This window comes from Capsella rubella, unplaced genomic scaffold (genome assembly GCF_000375325.1).
Source record: "Capsella rubella cultivar Monte Gargano unplaced genomic scaffold, Caprub1_0 scaffold_7, whole genome shotgun sequence".
NCBI classification, from domain to species: Eukaryota; Viridiplantae; Streptophyta; class Magnoliopsida; order Brassicales; family Brassicaceae; genus Capsella; species Capsella rubella.
In genome coordinates, this window is record NW_006238917.1 from 6,375,103 (window position 1) to 6,395,048 (window position 19,946).

The following is a 19,946-nucleotide window of genomic DNA, read 5'->3' on the forward strand; positions in this document are numbered from 1 at the left end:
AACTTTCATGGTTGAAAACATTTTTTTTTTTTTTTGTTCCTCCATTAAATTATTGCACTCGAGTTGACTAGAATTTAGCCTAAAACATAGATGAAGAAAGACAAAATAATGTTTTGTGAAAAAACAGATAAATATGTATATACATATATCCTCAGTTTACTAAAATTTTGCTGTATCAAAATACCAAATTTATGTATGTATAATGAGGTGAAAGATCATATTTCATCAAATTACATAGATTTGTGACATTCTTCTCTGTAATTTACCACAATCTTCATACGTAACTTTATTGTAAATGAAACTACAAAACCCTAATGGGTGCAGTTACTTGAGGAATAAGTAACCTAACACAATAAGAACAAATGTGAAGATCCCAGCTAAGAAACAAATCCTTTTAGATAATTTCCCGTCATCGTTCCTCAGCATCATAGCCTCATAGATTGGTAAGCAATTCACCACTGCAAAGCTCGCCAGCATCAATTCAAGAACGAACCCTTCTCCCCAAGCGAGAAGGCCATAAAGCCCCCAGACAAAAGCAAGGAGATTCACAATCGCCGCCGTGGTCATGGGCAAGAACATGGACGAAGAGCCGAAGTCAAAGATCTCTTTCTCGTACCTCTTACTCTGTTCTTCATCATCGTTGGTTTTGCTTGTAAGGGTAAATCCATGCGTGGAGAGGTTTAGGGCTTTAAGAGCGAACTCTATGGAACCAAATACGTGCGAAGAGAATCCTCTTATCGACCACATTCTCTGATCGTTCCACCATCCACCATAAGTTCCTCCTTCTAATACGAAGTCTAGTAGATCTTGCGCATATGCACCGAGGAACAAGACGATGTAAAGCCAAAACCATGGATCCGATGACTTAGGGAACACGCTAACACCATATAAGAGAGCAAGTTGGGGCAAGAATCCATAGACGAGAATAGGAAGTGACCAAAACCCCCAAAACGCGTATTGACAATAGGCTAATCCCATTAGACCCATCGATTTGACACCATAGGTAATGGGGCTATACCTTGAGAAGGCAACTTCAAAAAGTCCAATGGCCCATCTTTTTTGTTGGCTCACTACATCAATTAGACTTTTTGGGGCATCTCCACGAAATGCTGCTCTTTTGGGATTACAAAAAACTGACCTCCATCCTTCACCGTGGAGTCTATACCCTGTGTAGTAGTCTTCTACTAAAGACCCATATCTGAATCCAATCTGCAAATATAGTTTTGAACGATAGTTTGAAGTTATAACAAACAGAAATCAATACTAGACATTCATGGTAATTACAAGGGTTGGTTTAGTTTTATCTTACTTTGGATCCCCAATTGGTGTTTTGCTCATAGACACATCCGGCTACACGATGTGCCAATGCCAAAACATCTTGAGCCTTGATGGGCTTATTTGCAATACGATCGGGCTTAAGTTCATCAATCTCAGGCAAAATAAGAATAGATGGACCCCCATAAAAGGCCCGTCGATGGAAGAAACAACCAGTTCCCACATAATTCGGACCCATTAGACCATCAAAACCAACGGCATTGATCTCAAAAAGACGCTTAAACGCGCATGCATAGATATCGTTCTTGCTCACTCCTTGAAATTTTTGAGGAAACTGCACAAACCCTAAACCGGTTTTTATTTCAGGGTCCGTTAAGTAGCACAAGGCACGAACTGGTGTTGTAGGATCGTTCGAGTACATATCACAGTCTTGTGTTAGAATGATCGGTGCGTTCGTCATCACTCCAGACACTCGTAGCTATAGTGAAAAGAGACACACAAAAAAAAAAAAAAAATTTAATTGAACCGGACACGCTAGTTCACGTACGGGACTGATATATAGGGTTTAGTGGATACCAAGGTATTAAGAGCACCGGCTTTGAAATGATGTGATGAAACCTTACTCTTCTCTCTTGAAACATATATTAGGTTTGGCATTATATATTTTTTGGTATCATCCATATCAGTCTCACTATTCTGTAGCACCTGCCCTCAAATTATTGATTTTTGTTTTTGTTAAGATAAAGAGCAACATATATATATATATGGCAAATCCTTAATATATTTGATCATAAAAAAAAAAATAGATATTGAAAATGCAGTTTTATATGATCGTAGAATAGTAGTGAGAATTTTTATTATTATAATACCTGGATAATTGTGGGATGGTCATGACGAGTGAATGTTTTGGTCCACAAATCGAATACTCCACAAAAGTGATTGCCAGTGAGAAACGTTGTTTCAACTATTCCACTCTCCACCACATGTTCTACTCTACTCTTCATGTCTTGGTACATCAACTGGTCCATTCAAGACCACCACACAATTCAATATTTTTGTCTTTTATAAATAGTCAAATTACTAATAAGTAATAACGGAGTGCTAAAATATCTTAAAGTATATACTTGTAGAAAATAAAAATGTGTATTCTTCTCGTAAAGACATAGAACTGTAATACTTTTAGAGTACACCCTTTCTTTTTTAAGTTTTTTTTTTTTGGGCAATCTTTTTTAAGTTTTTAACATACATTTTTTCCTTCTTTTAGCTTATATATATGGTGTACTATATATGCGCAATCATAGATGTTTGAATATTCAAACAACTAAAAGTTTATATATCATTTAGATTTAACTAATATACGCCTATCGTATTAAGAGAAATCATCAAGGTCACTAAGACGAGTCTTATTCTTATCGTTAAGAAGAAATCATGAATATTTAAACATGATTAATAAATGAATAAAGGTGATGTCACAGTCTTCCGAAGTCTTGGTTTATAAACACGACAAAATCGCTATTACCGTCGAGGAGATACGATAAGGCTTTGAAGGATAAGAAAATCTAGCAAATAATTACTTTTGTCTGTTTCTACTCGCTATCTATTGTTTTTTTTTTGTTATGAATTACTCCTTCCACGACAAATATATATATATATGTCTAATTGTTAGCATTCGATGTAAGATATCTAATGAAAAGAGATTATTCAGGAAATTATTAATTAAGACTCATTAGACTTATGTTGACCTACGTACGTCTCTGAGGATTTGTCATAATAAGATTAAAAAGATTACTAAACTATAACCAAAGTGATTAGTTGATAAATATATTCATACCTTAAGATTTTCAGCTTCATCACTCCAAGAATGGGACTTTGACGAGAAATAAAGTTCAGGGGACCGATCTTGGATATTGTTATGCTTGCAAAAGGGCAACCAATGCTTAGAGAACTTAGCAGCCTCCATAAGAGCAAACAAAGTTAACGAGGATCCTCCATCGTCCGATACGTACACTGAGATCTTATCGGATGGATAATCGTATGCCATCACGGATAAGGCGGTGTTGACCACCATGATGGGAGGCTCTTTGTATGGATCAGCCGTGCATATGAACACGTCCAGCTTTGGCAAGTCCTCCGGTTCAGTTGTATAGTTCTCAGGGTACTCGGTCCGGTGAATTGGGTTAAACCGGAGAGAAGCTGCGGTTGCCCACATGAAGGCGAGAACGATATCGGAGAGGAGAAGAAGACATGTTATTATAAGAGGAGTGTTGGATGTGAGAAGTGAGTGTACGTGATGGTACATGAGGGCTATGATGCCACACGTATGAACTAGGGCGTAGATTCTGTATGGAATGGTGCGCCGGCAAGGATGACACGTATGGAGGGTTGTCCCGCCGACCGAGTGTTTTCTCTGACGCTCCATCGTGTTACTTTTTTTTTTTTTTTCTTTTTGTATTAAGACAAATATGAGAAGATTGCTACATAGAATTTTGATATATTTATAGACGAGTTTCTTTTTCAGAGTAGACATTCTACATCTCGATTATAGGATTTTGCAAATATGCGTAAGTACTGAATCGTATAACTTTATTAAATATGTGGTTACATCTTTGTTAATCTCTACCTATAATGTCCTAATGTATATATAGTTCATTTCATTTGAATATTAAAAAAAAAAAAAAAAAAAAAGTAAATAATTGAATCAAGTTTAAGGTGATAGATTGACTGTAACTACTAACTTTTATCAAAATAATTAATAAAAGTTTTCTTATTAGTAAAATGATGATCATCAATTCTAATACAGTAGTAATTTCCAGTAAACACACATGCATATACATACAAATTCTTAGTACGTATTTGGTAAGTTTTTAATGGTAACATGAATCTAATTTTTTAGGGATTGTGATGAGAGCCACCGACCGCTTTCACATATTTCGGAAAGAGATAGAGACAAGACAATAAATAACGTAATCATCACTTCAGTGTACCACCATGCTCCCACAGTCGCACTCGCTTGTAATGTATACAAGAGATTCGTCGTATATGTAGTTGTGTAGTCGAAATGTTAAGTGTATTTGTAATTATTGTACGATACATCATACATACGTACGTACTATATTGATACATACAAAGCATGCACGGATTTGTTTTGTGTTTTTTTTTTTGTTTTTCTGCTCGTAAATGAATTAGATGTAAGTTATAATTTGCTGGAAATCATTATATATATATATTTACATATTTGGTTTGAGATTTGAAATGATATCTTCATAACTATCTATAAAAGACAGACGACACTTTTCTCAATAAAAAAAGACCGCTTATTAGTGAGAGAGATAACGAGACAGAAATTACAATTTATAATCTCACCAGGTACACTGGTAATACACAACATAGATGACTAACTGGACTACTCTAAGTATATTGTGAATAACCCATATGAACTATTTACAAATAGCTAGTCTAGGCTTTTACAACTTTCATCTTGAAGGCCTACGGTAATAAGGGCAGTATGAAAAAAAAAAAAAAAAAAGGGCAGTATGTAGTGCCAAAAAGGGTGCACAAGAAGCAAATCAAAGTCAAACCATAAAACTCCCAAGAGTAGCTACTAGCAAGTTTGGTGTCGGTGTCGTCTCAATTATATGAGTAACTGTTGGGTGTTGGCCCATTTAACAATTTACATTCAAATTTATGATTTAGACTTTTAGTACGTACCAATACGTTACATTATTTGCATTTTTTTAAGTGTTAATGATTTACGTAGATTAAAATTGCTCATCTAGAATCCACAAAGTAGTACCCTACCCATAGAGAAAACGAAAGAGTCGTGCTTGAAGTTTTTTCTTATAAAGACATAAATATATACATTCAGTGCCACTTTGCTGAAGTAAAAGAAAAACAAAAAAAAAAAACTAAGAAACGTGAAAGAAAAGAGAAAAAAGAAGGATTACACACGAGAGAGCCATGCATGAGGTACTATTGATTCACACGTCCCAAAAGTCCTTCATCAGTTATTCACAAATCTCATTTTTCTCATTCTTTTTTTTTTTTTTGTTCGTTAATTACTCTTACACATTAATAATTTAATACAAAGCTCCTAATTAGAAAAATAAAAATAAATAAAAACTTCCAAAAGCCTACATTTGAACTTAGAAAACTCTCTCTCATCCTAAACCCTCTTTCTCCACAAGAGGCTCCCAAAAAAACGAGCCATTTTTTCAAGCATAAGGGGGATGTGGTTTTCCTGTTTAAACCCATTTGTTGTGTTGTTCCCTCGCAACAACACAGACAGTGAGAACAAAGACGAAAGAATCAGTTGGAATGATTATCTGTTTTGGAAGTTGTTGTGAACGTTGTTTCAACTTCCGTTAACATCATCCGGAGTTGGTTCCCCGGTGTCATTTTCTTCACTTCCTCTTTCGACCATATGAATATTCTCTTCACCATATTGCAGAACTCACTGCATCACAAGCCAACAGATACATGAGTTTTGTGCAGTGATTTTATTGAATAGGAGATAAAGGCTGTTACAACTTACGGCCATGGGTCATCACCGACAAGCATCATATCTCCCTCATCGTCTGTGAACACTACTTCCCATTGATTGCGACTCTGCAGTTCCCCTTTTATGTCAAACAGCTTCTCAAGGTCTTCTATAAGCTCATTGTACCCATTTAGTGCAGCTAAATCCACAGCCCTGCCCACGGGTACGCCTTGCATTTGCACCTGTTCATCAATCACGGAATCAGGGTCATGTTCAATTCCGCAGACATCATATACACTTGTGTATTTGATCTGGAACTCATGGATTACACTTCTCCATGGCCTTGTAGAGATATAAATCTAGATCGTGTAAAAAGATACCTATCTTCTTAAATCTTCATAACAACTGTTCATTACATACCTTGGTACGGCTTCTTGTAGAACTGTTTTGTTTGCTCTGGACCTCCTTCGGTGATGTCTGCGCAGGTTCCTGCTTTTTCTCTTCTGGTACTTTTGAAATCCCGGATTTTGGGTCTGAGTTACTGTCCATAGTCGGTGTGGTTATGTTGATTGGTCGCATAGGTGCAGTTTTCTCCTCGATTGGACTCATCAGATCAATTCCAAATAATCTATAAGTAGCGGTTGTCTCGGGTTTCTTCTGCTCGACTGGGGAAATCATTTGGTCGTTCAGTGTTGATTCCTTCGATACATTTGACACAGAGTAAGAGTTATTTAGCCAGTCAGATTTCTTAGCATCCTCAGTTGAATCACGGTAACATTGCTGAGAAGGACTCCTCTGTGAGGTGATGCACGATTGTGCAAACTCATGGGATTGCGACAATACAGAACTCCAGAGGTTTGAAGCTGTTATGCCTACATCTGAAGACATAACATGTGAGTAAGATATGTAGAAAGGGAAACTTGAGCTATGGACTAGCAAGGATCACTGCCTTAGATTGTGTCTCACCAAGAGCAGATACTTCACTAAATTGACGGGGTCTTTTGTTCTTCACCATAACTGACTGGGGAACACTTTCTGAAGTTACAAACGGCTCGATTTCCCAAGGTGAAACCTTATCCGGTCTTGGAATCGATGCAGGCTCATCCCAATGAACCTACACAAACATATAGCAGACTAATTGAGTTTTCACACGCAAGAAAGATTAAAAGAAGCATGTATAAAAGTGGAAGGAAATTTACTTCTAGGCATCGCCATTTTGAGTCTTTCCAGTGAGGGGAGCAGTCTTTAACACCAATAACCGTGCCAGAATATCTTTGTAAAGAAACAGATGTGTTAGAAACAGTTTTGGGACAAAGAATTCGCTGGGTACATAACAAAAGATAAGATTCAGACTACCTTCTTTCAGGGGAATCCTCTCCCTCAAACCGCATCTTAAATCTCATCCCTACTGAGAACTTATTGTCCATAGCTTCTAGATATTTGTTCAAGCTAATGATGAATTGGCTTGTCCTGCTCAAACCAAAAGTAAATAAATAAGCAGAGTGTCAAACAACTCATCCCAGATGTTCCCGTAGAGTATTAACTGTATACCTTGGTTTATAGTATACAATGAACATAGTTTTAGCTTGAGTAGCATGGCATGCAGTAGCAAGCACCCCTAGATGCATGCTATGACTTGATATGACAGATGAAGGCATACTGCTCTGTTGACGATTAGCACGTCTGACTCCAACCCGCAACTCTCCGTTCTCCCCTCTAGACATATAATATAGTTTTGATTTAAGTTCAAAATCTACCAATGGATTATCAAAAAAACAAAACAAGTTAGCAGCGTGAAGTATACCTCAGAAATACAAAAGTGTCCCCCGCGACCAATCTCTTTGATGTAACAAAGGTGCTCCAGCCTGTCGTCAATAGATGCCTGCGTGGTTGGCCTGTTCAATAGGTTTCAGGAAAAACAAGATAAGTAAACCTTGTTGATATATCCCAGGTGAAAATTGTAATTTTCTTTAACTGTCATGGATACATGAATTTTGATACGAGTTCACAAGAAATGGATGCATCACCTCTGAAAATATGCTTGAATTTCCACTGATAACCGTGCACATCTTCGGCTACTAACTCCTGGGTCGGGGTTTGCTGGGTCATATCCTAAAGGATACCAACAAATGAAATTCATATTAAGGCTGAAATCCAAGTCAAATGTGAAGCCATTTGGTAGGAAACAAAGAAAAAATACAGTCAGGGAGTCCTCATTACCAGTGGAGGAAGGCATTCGGTCGCATGTTTCCTTAGAACGGAAAACCCACCATGGGTGCTTGTATCAGAGGCTGTCAAAACCTTGCTGAAAGAGTGAACCTTTGGCTTTTGCGTTTCGGGAGGAGAGGTATCAGGACTCATAGGTTCATCAACTTCCTGCAATTTATATCAATCAGGAAAACATTTAGAAATAGCATTCATTGGATTGAAAACTTAAAAAACAAACTGAGATGGCACTCACAGTTCCTACAGGGATCAAAGTAATCTGGGCATACACCTCATCTGTATCTTTCTCCGCCTGTGAACAACACAAGTGACAAATTTGCGCCATCAAAAATTTTAGCTTAACAAAAGTATTCTATAACAAAATCAAACAAGATCCGGAATTTCAAAGTAGCCAGTCATATGAATTAGTCTAATCATTTCTAGCTATTGCAGTAAAGTAATGGCCATTTCCCTAGAAGAAGAAGACACCATTAGTCTAATTCAATCCTCTCTTGCTAAATTTGAGAAATCATAGCTAGTCAACCCAAAAGTCCCCAAACTAATCTAAACATATATGGCAAATCTATAACAAATTCCGAACGCCAAAAGAGAAGCATAAACAAGCGAATACCTGAAGGAAACAAGAATGAAAAAAAGAAAACATACCTGAAGACGAACGTTCATAACATTGCAGAGAATCTTAGGGGGAAGATCGAAAAGTGGCTTCCTCGTATTCAAATCCTGTCGCGTTGACGCTTCCAGCTACAAAAATTTGAAAAAAGAAAAATTCAGTAAGAAATCTGAAAAAGGTCAAATCAAAGTTTTCACAAGACCGATCTAAAAATGGAAAAGGAAGCATACTTGTTCCATGTGACCTTGAGGGAAATAATAAACTCTTTCTCCCGCTTGAGGCACATCCACAAGAGGCCCCGCGCATAATTTCCATAGCTCATCGTATAAACATTCACCTGTTTTTTTAAAAATAAAGCAAAAATGTACACCGGAATTAAAAAAAATTATCAGAAATGTCGCCGGAGAAAAAAACTCCGGTTAAATTCTCGACTCCACCTACACAAACATACATACCTGCGTGATTCGCCATCAGCTCCAACTATAAAAACCAGCCGTATCCGCCGCAGCCGGAAATTCAAAAAAAAAAGCTAATAATATTCTGAATCGTACAGTATCTTCTTCTGTCTTGAATGGGAAGAAGAAGAAGAAGAAGAAGGTGAAAGAGGCGTAAGAAGTGGTGGTGGTGGTAGGGGTTGAAAAGGACAGGAGCCTCCTTGGATTCCGTCTCCACGTTTCTTGTCTTAGTGTGGGTCTTCTCTAATGCATGTAAGTAACGATCAATCCAGAGATCTGAATCGTAACGCAACCAAAGTCACCAAATCCTCCTGCTCTGCTCTCTCTCTCTCTCTCTCTGTAACTGTAACCTCCTCCTCCTCCCTCCTCCTCGCTTTGTGACTTATCAATCGTCAAACAACGCCGTTACAAGAAAAAAAAAAGAATCTCTCTCTCTCTCTCTCTCTCTCTCTCTCTCTCTCTCTCTGTGCTTTACAACAGTCGCTCGAGTCTTTATGTTAAACGCCACACACACACACACACCATCACCGTTGCTTTTATCTCCGTTTCTCCCCCAGTCTCTCTCTCTTACCTTAAAAAAAACAATTATTATCTTAATTAATTTTTTCTATTAATCGATTTTTATATGTGGAAACCTTTTTTATATGGTATGTTTATGATAATATTACACTAATATCTTAATTTATGGTATTAACCAAATCGTAATATTCATTACTACTTTCTACTTCTGGTTTATAATATTAATGCAAAGTGATACTGATGATGATGATGACATAAATAAATATTTACCATCTCAATTCTGTTAATTTACCAGTTTTTTACCTGATTAAACACATGTACGTTTTCATTTTCTTAAAATTCTAGCGACGATCTTCGTTTTCTTATAAGATTTGTACATAGTAATAAAAAAATGTGAATCTAAATTCTATTCAAGACAAAAAAAAAGTATTCAAATAGTTTGGTATGTATAACGATTTTAATGTTTGGTTAAAAATAATTAATGACTTTTCTAAGATGATAACACTATGGCAAAAGAGATTTTGTTTTATTTTACACTCTACTAAATTAAAGGAAACTTTACGCTGTCAGAAAAAGGAAACTTTATTTTTTTCTGGTTCTGCAAAAGAGGAAACTTTACAAGTTATAATTATACTGTACGTAGCTACTTTTTTTTGTTTTTACCTTTTTTCCAAATACAAACCCAGCAATTAAATGCAAATTGCGTTCGTGGATAATTATTACTGGATAAATTGATACTAAATGAAATGTGTTGCCTTCTAATACTATTTAGTGGCTAATACAGGAGCGTGAAGGCGCGTGCCGTGCCGTTACGCTAACGATAGTTTGATCAAAGAGGAGGTTGTAAACAGTAACAGGCGTCCGTCATCGTTAAGATTCCGTCACTTTCACCGTCTGCCCCAAAGCAGGGCAACAGGATTGGCTAGAATTGGGAAAGCAGAGAGAAACAACACGTGACTGACTTGACCTCACTTCTTTTCATTATTTACTATTTCTGCCACTTTGGTATTGGCTGTGTTGTGTTACCCCAACATTAACCCATGTGGGCTGTGGCAAGTGTGTTTTGGTTCTCTAATCTTTTTTTTTCTCTCACTAATTACTTACTTGTTTCATTACTTACCTCTGCAAGAATTGTTTGTCCAACTCCATCATTTACTAATTAGAGAAAAACATTAGAAAGTTATTCACATAGTCGTTGTTGTATTAAAAAAAGCTTTTAAACTAAACGAATTTTGTTAAACATTATTATTATGCGTAAAGCCTTCAACTAAAATCAGGTAAAATCGTTGTATTAAAACGGTTAAAATCACTCACAACATAATTAAAAAAAAAAAAAAAAATCTTCCCACACTCAAATCAGAAAGCCTCCAAATATAGTTAGAAATTAAAATATAAAAAACTCAACAGTTTTTTATATTTTTTTGTAATATATCCATACATTTAACCAGGATGTATAACATAATAATTTGTCCAAATTAAATAACATTGTATTATCATTTCAATCCACTTTTTTGGTGCAATGTATAATGCATGTTTTGGCAAAACCTAACAATGGATTCAACATTTTCATTGTGCTAACATATGTATTTACTTTTGATACAAGATTTGGCAATAACTTTAAATGTCTAAGGATTTACATTATCTCTAAGAGTGTCGTATACTCAGTATGTAATGGATTACCTTATACCACCAGAACGAAGTATGGACGCTTTAATTAGATGATCAAAAGTTTCTATTTGTTTTCCAAACAAATCGAATATTTGATATAATGCCAAACAATTTTAAGAAAATATAAGCAAAATAGAAAGATGAATCTCCATAGTCGATTTTTTGTTTTTGGTATTTAAAAATCAAATTAAGAAAAGAAAACTTTAACGTTTAGTTCCTAATATAACTATGTTTAAAATATGATTAAAAATGCCATAAAACGTCACGTATGACGTTGTTTTGACAACTTCTGTTCCCTTTAAGGATGGATATAAATAAGGAAGATGCCATCAAACCCACCACCACCATCTCCGGATTTTCTTATACATTTTTCTTCTCATTTTTAGACTATTTTAGTCTCGTGTGTGTTCTTTTTAAAAATAATAATAACTTTGGTATCTTGTCTCAGTATATTCCCAGAGCTTGTTCAAAACGAATCTCACAAATTAGTAAGCAACTGCAAACAGTTTCTTATAAAAACAATTCGTCGGTCCACTTATAGAGAGAGATCATTCATTCCCCATATATAGTCCCCAAATGTTTGGTCTCAAACGAGTTTAATTAATTCATTTACTGGATCTTAACCAATTTATAGTAGTGCTAGCTATTTATAAGTTGAGATCATTTGTTCATATATTTTCATATTTGTGTGTGTATGTTTCAAAATCATGAGCATTGACTTGGGTGTATCATATAAATAAAGCTGGCTAAAATTTAATTTCTTGAATAACAAGTCAATGAATCATCTATTAAAAAAACTTACATTTGAAAGAAAAAAGGTTCACGGAAAGTAAGACGATAAATGTAACACATATGCATGTAGAGCATTCGATATGCTTGATTCTTGAAATTACCAAGCTATATCTTTTGCAGTAGTGATCAGTAAATTTTAGGTCTATATGATCAACTCTGGGTTTTCATCTTTTTTTTATTTTTTCGTCAGTTTTCATCTATGATAAGTATATAGATTATCATATATATATATATATATAAACCGTGATCCATGGTTACAGAAATTCATACAAAAAGATAAAATTTAGGGTTTCACATGAACTATCGATTTTGAGCAGCTAGCATTGTTCTTCACAAAGGTTATATACTATGCTAGCTACCTAGTGAGCCTCTCCCAATTGTGGCTTGCTGTTTGAAATAGATTCTGACAGAAGTAGCGATTTGCCAGTGTTAGGCCTATATATGTCTTTATATTATATCTCACACACACACACTTTTTAAAAATGTTTGTATAGTTCGAAATTGGGAAAATTCCTTAAAAATTCCTCATCTAATATTAATTTGGAAGTTTAATACCCAATGTTATTTAATTAGAAATAAAATGCATGGTTTATTAAATTTTGGTCTATTAATACATTAAGTATATAAAAATTGTCGAATCGAATAAACCGCTTAATCTGATTGACGGAATCACTAAACCGAGGTTGACGAAATCATTAATCCCTAAACACACGGGTAATTTGGGGTTATCCGAAGACTGCATTGTCCTTTGCTATTACCCCAAATCGAATTGGGATCGATAAACCCTAAGTATAGTGTAATTCCATTAATCCCGGTTTAGTGATTCCGTCAATCTGATTATCGTTTGTTAAGCGGTTTCTTCGATTCGACAATTTTTATATACTTGATGTATTAATAGACAACAAATTAATAAACCATGCATTTTGTTTCCAATCAGATTACATTGGGTATTAAACTTCCAAATTAAAATTAGATGGGGAATTTTTATGGAATTTTCCCGTTCGAAATTTAAGAAATGAAATATATATGTATATATGTCATATGGTTAAGTGGCTACGCAAAAGGAGTGATATATAGTAGGCTTACTGCTTAGTACGTACAAATACACACAAAAAACCCACAGAAGAAGATAGTGGGAAAGATGATAATTAAGGGTTTATAAACATCAATTAACTTGGCTTTTAGAGTTTGTATTATTAAAATCATAAAAATGCTACAAAAAGGAAAGAAGTTGCCAATCAAATAAAGGATTTGTGTGAATGATTTGTCTCTACACTCCTCATTATTGCGCCACAATGGTTGGAAATAGAATTTTGTATACCTAGCTTTATTGCTTGACACCTGTTTTTTTCTTAAACATAATAATGGACCATGCTTTACATTGTGTGTGTGTGTGTGCTCGTGTGTGTTTTAAACTTAATTATACTTGTAATCAAAGTGTCCCTTAACCCCCTCTTAAAGGTCAAGGGTCACATTTAATTAGCGTTATTAAATTATTAAACTGATACTTAATTATGATGTTGATTATGTAGTTGAACAAGTCATATTACTAGTTAGGAGTACTAACTAGTAAATGGAGATTCTAATTAGATGCGTAGTAATACATAACCGGAATAAGATCTATAATCAAATAATAATAATAATAATAATTTGGTTTAGCTTTTATACGTGTGAACAACAATGTCAACAACACTCTAATCAAAATTCAAAGATAACTCGATTTACCTACATTGTTTTTCTGCACACGTTAACTTTGTAGTTTGTACATTCTTTTCAGTTTTTGTAGATCAAGATCTTAAAAATACATATAATAATTTCCAAATAAAAATAAAAAAAGGAATAAAGAAAGAAAATAGGAGAAGATATAGAGTACTATGATTGGCTGGACAAAGATAGAGTTTGCGCACCCATGTGGAGACCAACCATTTGAATGTTTCATGGCCTATTTGTATGTATATATCTAATTATTCCATTAATTAACGAGTTGTATTACTTTACATACATTCTAATCGCAATTTAGACCAGATTCACATTAAGATGGATATAAACATCTTATAATCGCAATTTAGACCAGATTTAGTAAATACTATTAGATGGATATAATATAACATACATTAACATATTAATCTTTTCTTGGACTTAAAAAAAAAAGAAACACAATTACATTAGGAAACAGTTCAATTTTAATTTTATCATTTCGAGGTTTATTCTTGCCAACTTCTCATGCATTTGAAAGAAACAGTTATTCAGAGAAGAAATTCATAAAAATAGTTGTAAATACTTGAAAAGGTATTTATGCTAATTTTAGAAATATTTTTCCAGCACTAATAAAAAAAAATCGTATCCACATGCACTATCATATTTTTCATTGATGTTGGTCAAGTATATATTTACAAATAACGTATATATATAATTATTTTATATAACAATTTTCAGAAATATATTAAATTGGAAAATGCTGGATATACAAGAAGCCTATCCGTGGATTTCAGATTAAGACATTTTCCACGGGAATATATTATCTTTGGGTCTTAAACAATAAAAACAATCCGAATATGAGAGGGACACTTTTTTGATATTCTTTTTTTTTTCTCTAATATAAAATATTTTCATATATTTTAAAAATTGGAATTACCAAACTTATAAAATGTATTGTAAGTTGAAAAGCAAAGGACCACATAATTTTAAATTGAATCAAGCAGCTGGATAAATAAAACTTTATGTATGGAACTGGCATTGGTCATTGTTGAGTTTCTTGTTATTATATATAGTTAATTAGTAAACTAATAATGGTTTTAGTAGGATTTGATATTATTATTGGAGCTGGCTACAATACAAAATGTTCCGGGATAAGTGGGATTTTTGTTCCTCACGTTTCCTCCTAATGATGTTGACTTTCATTGACTTGCTCTCTCTAAGGTTCCCCTAGCCGTAGGATCTTTGGCGACTCTTTTTGAGTCCGTCGGATTCGGAGGTTCCAAATCTTGGATTACCATCATCACGAATCTGGTGCAGTTACAAACAAACGCCATTATATATATGAGATTATGAGTCAACAACTTAATTTTTTGTTCACTATATAAGTATTATTTATGTTTATAAGGATTTTTTTTTTGTTTTTGTAGAAAATGTTTTTAGATATTAAATTTCACACTGTCATAAACATCCAAAAGCATGGGGAAAATTTTTATACAAACGGTAATAATAATTCTTTTTTTCCGATATAATTAAAGCTAGCTACGTTAATCTTTCACTGTTGTTATTGCATGTTGTTGAAAGGTGTATGAGCATAGTATTCGTATATTGAATATGTGCGGCTATATATAGACTATAGTCATCGCTTGTATCTGTGGTATGCATTGTAGACGGCATATATATGCTTTTGTGTCTTTTTGTTATTATGTCATTTCAAAGATGACTGTGGATGATGGCTATATAACATAATATTCGTACCTTGACTCCATGCAAGCGTCTAAAACAGTTGAAGGAGAACTATATATATAGATGTTACTTATCTATCTTGATTCTGATTGGAGAATTAGGAGGCTGTTACAGTATATATTTTCTATAGGATAATATTATATTATGCTTTAGATGTTCTCACTAGCGAGAATATGTTTAGCGAGAGGCAATCCGATATATAAAACATTAGCTATTTGTAGATTAGACCTACGCTCTATGGGTTAGTCTATGACATTATAAAGCTGCAGATCCTACATTACACATGAAAAGCTACGGGATTCTAAAAAATTTATAAATGGTGTAACAAGTTACAAGTAACAGCGTTCAGAATTTCATTGTGATGAATGACTTAAACAATGAGATAAACCCTACAGAAACAATTACCAAAACAGTTTTCAATATTCGACTTGTGGAATAGAAACATAACTTTGTCTTATTAACCAAATCTAACAAATGCAGTTTTGTTGTTCTTTAGTTTGTCTTCTCCCTCTAAGGGAAGATTGATTCATAACCATACACTCTTGATGAAAACAACTTATTATTAATGATTCTCCACACCGTTTGTGGGGACGGTCGAGGAGTGATGGTGCACCATGAGCCACCGGCCATTATGGAGTTCAAAGACATTGGTGACGTTGTATAGATCGCCAAATGTTCGATGGATCGCGTTCGTGGTGACCCAAGCCACGTTGGTCCGAATCCGTATCCGCCATCCAATGGGGTCTAGATTATACCCTGCCTCCCAGTTGTCAAAACAGAACTCCCATCTCTGCATCACTGCGTCATACCTATAGACGAATAATACAAGAGTAATCATATCATCAACACGATGAGTGACTCAGAGGATGTGACGAAAAGCTCCAAGAAACCAAACTTTCATAAAAAAAAGAACATAGGATAGGAATGAGCCACATTTAAAAGACAGTGGCAACATGATAAAGGTCATAATCAGGCATTCGATATTGGGCACAAGCAAGTTACCCGGAGACGAGTTCACCAGAGCCGTTGTAGCACGTGACATAGTCAGAGTTCAGCCAGAAACTAGTCATTTGGTGAAGTGACCTATCCACAACGATGCCGAAGAATTCATAGTTCACATCCATGATTTCTTTAGTAGCTACGTAGTAGGCCTTCCACCCGTTAACCGGGTTTTCACCATTTGCTTCATCTGTAAACTCCTTGTAGAGATTCAAATGAAAGAGAAAGCAAGGATCAGCAAGACCACTCTCTAAGGCAATCAAAATAAATTCAAGAATTCAAAAGAAGAATAAGACAAAACCTAGAACCACATTATCCTAAAACCTAGGAACCATTGTTCCCAAAGTTACAATAACAACAGCACAGGATGGTTACAGAGTAGAGTCCAAAATTACTTGGCAGTAAAGGGACTTCCAAAGGTAATCGTCATTAGCGGCCTTTCTCATCCAGGAACTCGTCATTGACAAGTGACAGAGGCTTGTGAGATCCAAGAAACTGAGTATATAGGCCGTCACCTCCGGAAGCAGCTGTTCGATCATGGAAAATCCCGGCGTAACGTTAGCGAGCATCGCCGCCTTTGACACGGTGGAAACCACCATATCGAAGAATTGTTCCCTGCTCCTGGCCGGATTGATGGTGGACTCAAGGAGGGTGAGATGCGGCTAAGATATATTCAAATCCGAGTGAGTGATCACAGATTAACCCTAAAAACCGTTTTCTTTTGTGGTTCCTTATCAAATTAACCCTAAAACCGTTCTCTTCTCTCCGGCGAGTGGCCGGTTAATTAATTCGGTTCGGTTTAGTTAGTTTTGGTTATAAATCTATTTGGTTTAAGAGCATGAAATCGTAAATAACATTTCCATGATTCTGGCCGGAATTGTTCAAATAATATAACATTTCCACAAGTATCAAACACACAGTTAAAGCTCTGGATTTTAAGCTCTCAAATTCTATTCCTAATCCTAGGGTTACAAAACTTGAATAACAAGTCAATGTTAAAAAAAAAAAAACACACCTAGCCTAGCTCCTATATGCTAACTAAGAGAGCAGAGTAATGAAAATCATGATGCTGCTGCTTAGCAATATCATGACCCAACCGCTATCCGGCCACAACGATCGCACTTTATCTGTAAAAGACAACCCTAGAAACGCCCAGAGCCGTGTTGAGACCAACCGAATCGTTGCTAAGACCACGAAAAAGAGGCTTATCAATAAAACCCCGAGCTCTTTGTTCTCTAGATTTGCTTGCTCTCTCACAATCTTCTCTACATCCAATCTGAATACAAGGAACAAAAAAGAAATATACAGTCAGCTATAGAGAACGTTTTGAGTCACCTCTCTGCTGTACATTTTCAATCTTTGGTGTTCTCTTTTTAAGAATACAAAGAAAGAGTACTGACCTCAATGCAGTGTTTCCCCTGGCCAATGATTCTACACGGGAAGCTACAAAAGTTTTCCATAGCTCTAGGTCTCTAAGTTCCTTTTCCTGCTCAACAAGTATAAAATTTATTAACAGATAAACACTTATAAGTTTAAAACAATAGGAGATGAAAGAACTCGGGACTACAAACTAGGATGAGGATTAGTTTACCATTTTTCCTTTCCATTCTCTAATCTCTCTGATGTCAGCTTTGCTTTTCTCCACAAGCATAAGGGTTCTCTTCATCTCCAAGCTAACTTCTGGTTGCTTCTCGTTCATGTCCTTCACAGAGTCCACAAGAGCTGATAAATTCATCTCAATCAATTTCACTTTCTGCATCATCACTTTTAAAACGTTATGCTTCTCCCTAACTTCATATTTCTTGTCTCCTGTGATATTAATCGTCTTCGCAACATCATCTTTCTTCTTCTGCGCTTCAGTTTCCTTGCCAATCTTATCTGTCCTATTGCTCTTCACTTCCCCATCTTGTTTTTCATCTGCGGTTTTTAGTTCCAGCATAGCTGGTTTACTGGGAAGAGTCTCTGATGGAACAAATAGATCTTCAAGCATCTGCTCAAGAGCATCAATGCCAAATACCTTTACAACACTCAGAGTACAGTAAAACTCAGATCCGTAGTGACTAACTAAATTAAGTTTGAGATATCTCAACCATTTAGGTTCCGGGAGCCGGAATGTCTGCATCTGCTTAATATTTGCAGCCATGAAACTGCCAGCGGGAGTCCATATATCGGTTGGATAACTCAGGCTACCTGACAAGCTAAACTCTTTGGGATTCGAAGAGTAATGCTCAAAATTTGCAATTCTCACTGTGTCAACTAGCGTCTCTTCAGCGAGTTCAATCACGACATACTTATTCGACACTGAACACGGATTTCTTAGATACTTATCATGATCTTTGCCAAGCACATTGCTAGCTCCTTTTGCTTCCTTGTTATGGTCCACTACTTTTGCGCCCTTAATAGCAGAAGCATAGTTATACCCAGTTCCATCTGGTTCTAACCTATAATGAGTTGCATTGTTCGCAACCTGTGATGGCACGCCGGAGCCATTTGCTTTGAGACTTTTGTCTTCAAGATTGGCATATCTGGGATCACGAGCTTCCAGGGCCTTCTTGTTTATTCTTCGTTCTGGCATCACAATTTTGCAGATCAACAAAGCATTGTTCCCAAGAACATGCTCATACACATCTTGTAACTGGCCGTTTCTAAGGAGACAGTAGTTGTTTTCTTTCCCAGTGGCTCGAGGGAAGACAGAATCTCCAGAACTCGTGGAATTGAGGATCTTTGAAACTGATCCATCAGTGTACTTCCCAATTCTATCTACAAAATAAATTGATTTATTCAGAGAATGAAAAAGAATCACAATGCAGCACAGTATAACATTCACAGAGATATACCCAAGTTACTAAGATCCTAAATTTGTTACACGTCTTGACCATTTTCTAAATAGTAAGGCTCATAATCAAAGATGATTATAATTTCATAGATAAATAAAACTTTCTTTATTAACATCTGAAAATCATGTTATCTCTCTACATTTCTGTGCAACTTGAAACACATTTGCGGAGGAAACAAGAGAAAACATTTACCTCCATGATCATGGCTTTGGCCAAGCTTGGAGTAGACGAGGAAGAGGAAGCACCAGAGTAAGAGAACGAGAGAGAGAGAACGCTCAGAGAAGCCTCCACTTCTTGATTTAAACTTATCAGCCTTTTCGGAGATTATTCGAAACCTCTGCAATTTTTCATTCAGGCATATCGTCGAACAACTTCCGCGCCTCGCCATATCTATAAGCAGAGCAGCGCAGAGATCTACTATACTTGTGCGTGCATGCACAGATGGAGGGAGATCGTTGCTTGTACGACTATGACCTGTATCTGAGAGCAAAGGAGAAGAGGGCACGAGAAACAAGGAGAGAAAAAGACAGACGAAGAAGAAAAAGGAGAGAGAGACAACATGACTCGTGTTGCTCTCTTTGTGTGGTTTGAAAGAAGAAGCTTCACTTTTGTCCGTCGAGAGACCGATTTCTTCGGAATTTTCAATT

General features: G+C 35.7%; 4 protein-coding genes across 5 annotated transcripts; all 4 read right to left on the reverse strand.

Annotated features, from left to right (window-relative positions):
• Positions 1-205: 205 nt before the first annotated feature.
• On the reverse strand, positions 206-3,807 carry LOC17880200 (cellulose synthase-like protein G3). Its single transcript, XM_006283108.2, has 5 exons — positions 3,107-3,807; positions 2,145-2,294; positions 1,852-1,980; positions 1,310-1,753; positions 206-1,209 (listed from the first exon to the last, which is right to left on the reverse strand). The coding sequence occupies exons 1-5, from the start codon at positions 3,800-3,802 to the stop codon at positions 325-327; spliced, it is 2,304 nt and encodes a 767-aa protein (XP_006283170.1). The 5' UTR covers positions 3,803-3,807; the 3' UTR covers positions 206-324.
• Positions 3,808-5,215: 1,408 nt separating this feature from the next.
• Positions 5,216-9,522, reverse strand: LOC17877688 (auxin response factor 9). The gene is made up of 14 exons (XM_023778382.1): positions 9,044-9,522; positions 8,819-8,925; positions 8,624-8,719; positions 8,214-8,270; positions 7,973-8,128; positions 7,780-7,864; positions 7,557-7,647; positions 7,304-7,468; positions 7,109-7,222; positions 6,952-7,024; positions 6,719-6,866; positions 6,173-6,630; positions 5,807-5,994; positions 5,216-5,728 (listed from the first exon to the last, which is right to left on the reverse strand). The coding sequence occupies exons 1-14, from the start codon at positions 9,057-9,059 to the stop codon at positions 5,581-5,583; spliced, it is 1,902 nt and encodes a 633-aa protein (XP_023634150.1). The 5' UTR covers positions 9,060-9,522; the 3' UTR covers positions 5,216-5,580.
• Positions 9,523-15,899: 6,377 nt separating this feature from the next.
• LOC17877933 (probable F-box protein At4g23960) lies at positions 15,900-17,107 on the reverse strand. Of its 2 annotated transcripts, none has more exons than XM_023778384.1 (3): positions 16,858-17,107; positions 16,466-16,659; positions 15,900-16,272 (listed from the first exon to the last, which is right to left on the reverse strand). In XM_023778384.1, the coding sequence occupies exons 1-3, from the start codon at positions 17,059-17,061 to the stop codon at positions 16,026-16,028; spliced, it is 645 nt and encodes a 214-aa protein (XP_023634152.1). In that variant the 5' UTR covers positions 17,062-17,107; the 3' UTR covers positions 15,900-16,025. The 2 variants fall into 2 exon arrangements, with proteins under 2 accessions (XP_023634152.1, XP_006282521.1); XM_006282459.2 differs by having other exon boundaries at positions 16,466-16,662.
• Positions 17,108-17,306: 199 nt separating this feature from the next.
• LOC17880245 (SUN domain-containing protein 5) lies at positions 17,307-19,901 on the reverse strand. Its single transcript, XM_023778383.1, has 4 exons — positions 19,492-19,901; positions 18,054-19,222; positions 17,863-17,948; positions 17,307-17,738 (listed from the first exon to the last, which is right to left on the reverse strand). The coding sequence occupies exons 1-4, from the start codon at positions 19,685-19,687 to the stop codon at positions 17,501-17,503; spliced, it is 1,689 nt and encodes a 562-aa protein (XP_023634151.1). The 5' UTR covers positions 19,688-19,901; the 3' UTR covers positions 17,307-17,500.
• Positions 19,902-19,946: the final 45 nt, after the last annotated feature.

Bases quoted from the DNA above. Each gene is read 5' to 3' on its own strand.
- LOC17880245 (XM_023778383.1), bottom strand. From the start codon at position 19,687: ATGGCGAGGCGCGGAAGTTGTTCGACGATATGCCTGAATGAAAAATTG. The intron at 19,223-19,491 runs GTAAATGTTTTC...TTTATTTTGTAG, and splicing joins CCAAAGCCATGATCATGGAG to ATAGAATTGGGAAGTACACT. The intron at 17,739-17,862 runs GTCAGTACTCTT...CCTTGTATTCAG, and splicing joins AGGGGAAACACTGCATTGAG to ATTGGATGTAGAGAAGATTG.
- LOC17880200 (XM_006283108.2), bottom strand. From the start codon at position 3,802: ATGTCTACTCTGAAAAAGAAACTCGTCTATAAATATATCAAAATTCTA. The intron at 1,981-2,144 runs GTATTATAATAA...ATTTGAGGGCAG, and splicing joins ACCATCCCACAATTATCCAG to GTGCTACAGAATAGTGAGAC. The intron at 1,210-1,309 runs GTAAGATAAAAC...CTATATTTGCAG, and splicing joins ACACCAATTGGGGATCCAAA to ATTGGATTCAGATATGGGTC.
- LOC17877933 (XM_006282459.2), bottom strand. From the start codon at position 17,061: ATGGTGGTTTCCACCGTGTCAAAGGCGGCGATGCTCGCTAACGTTACG. The intron at 16,663-16,857 runs GTAATTTTGGAC...AATCTCTACAAG, and splicing joins GGAAGTCCCTTTACTGCCAA to GAGTTTACAGATGAAGCAAA. The intron at 16,273-16,465 runs GTAACTTGCTTG...ATTCGTCTATAG, and splicing joins TCTGGTGAACTCGTCTCCGG to GTATGACGCAGTGATGCAGA.
- LOC17877688 (XM_023778382.1), bottom strand. The intron at 8,271-8,623 runs GTATGTTTTCTT...TGTTGTTCACAG, and splicing joins TTATGAACGTTCGTCTTCAG to GCGGAGAAAGATACAGATGA. The intron at 5,729-5,806 runs GTAAGTTGTAAC...CTTGTGATGCAG, and splicing joins GTCGGTGATGACCCATGGCC to TGAGTTCTGCAATATGGTGA.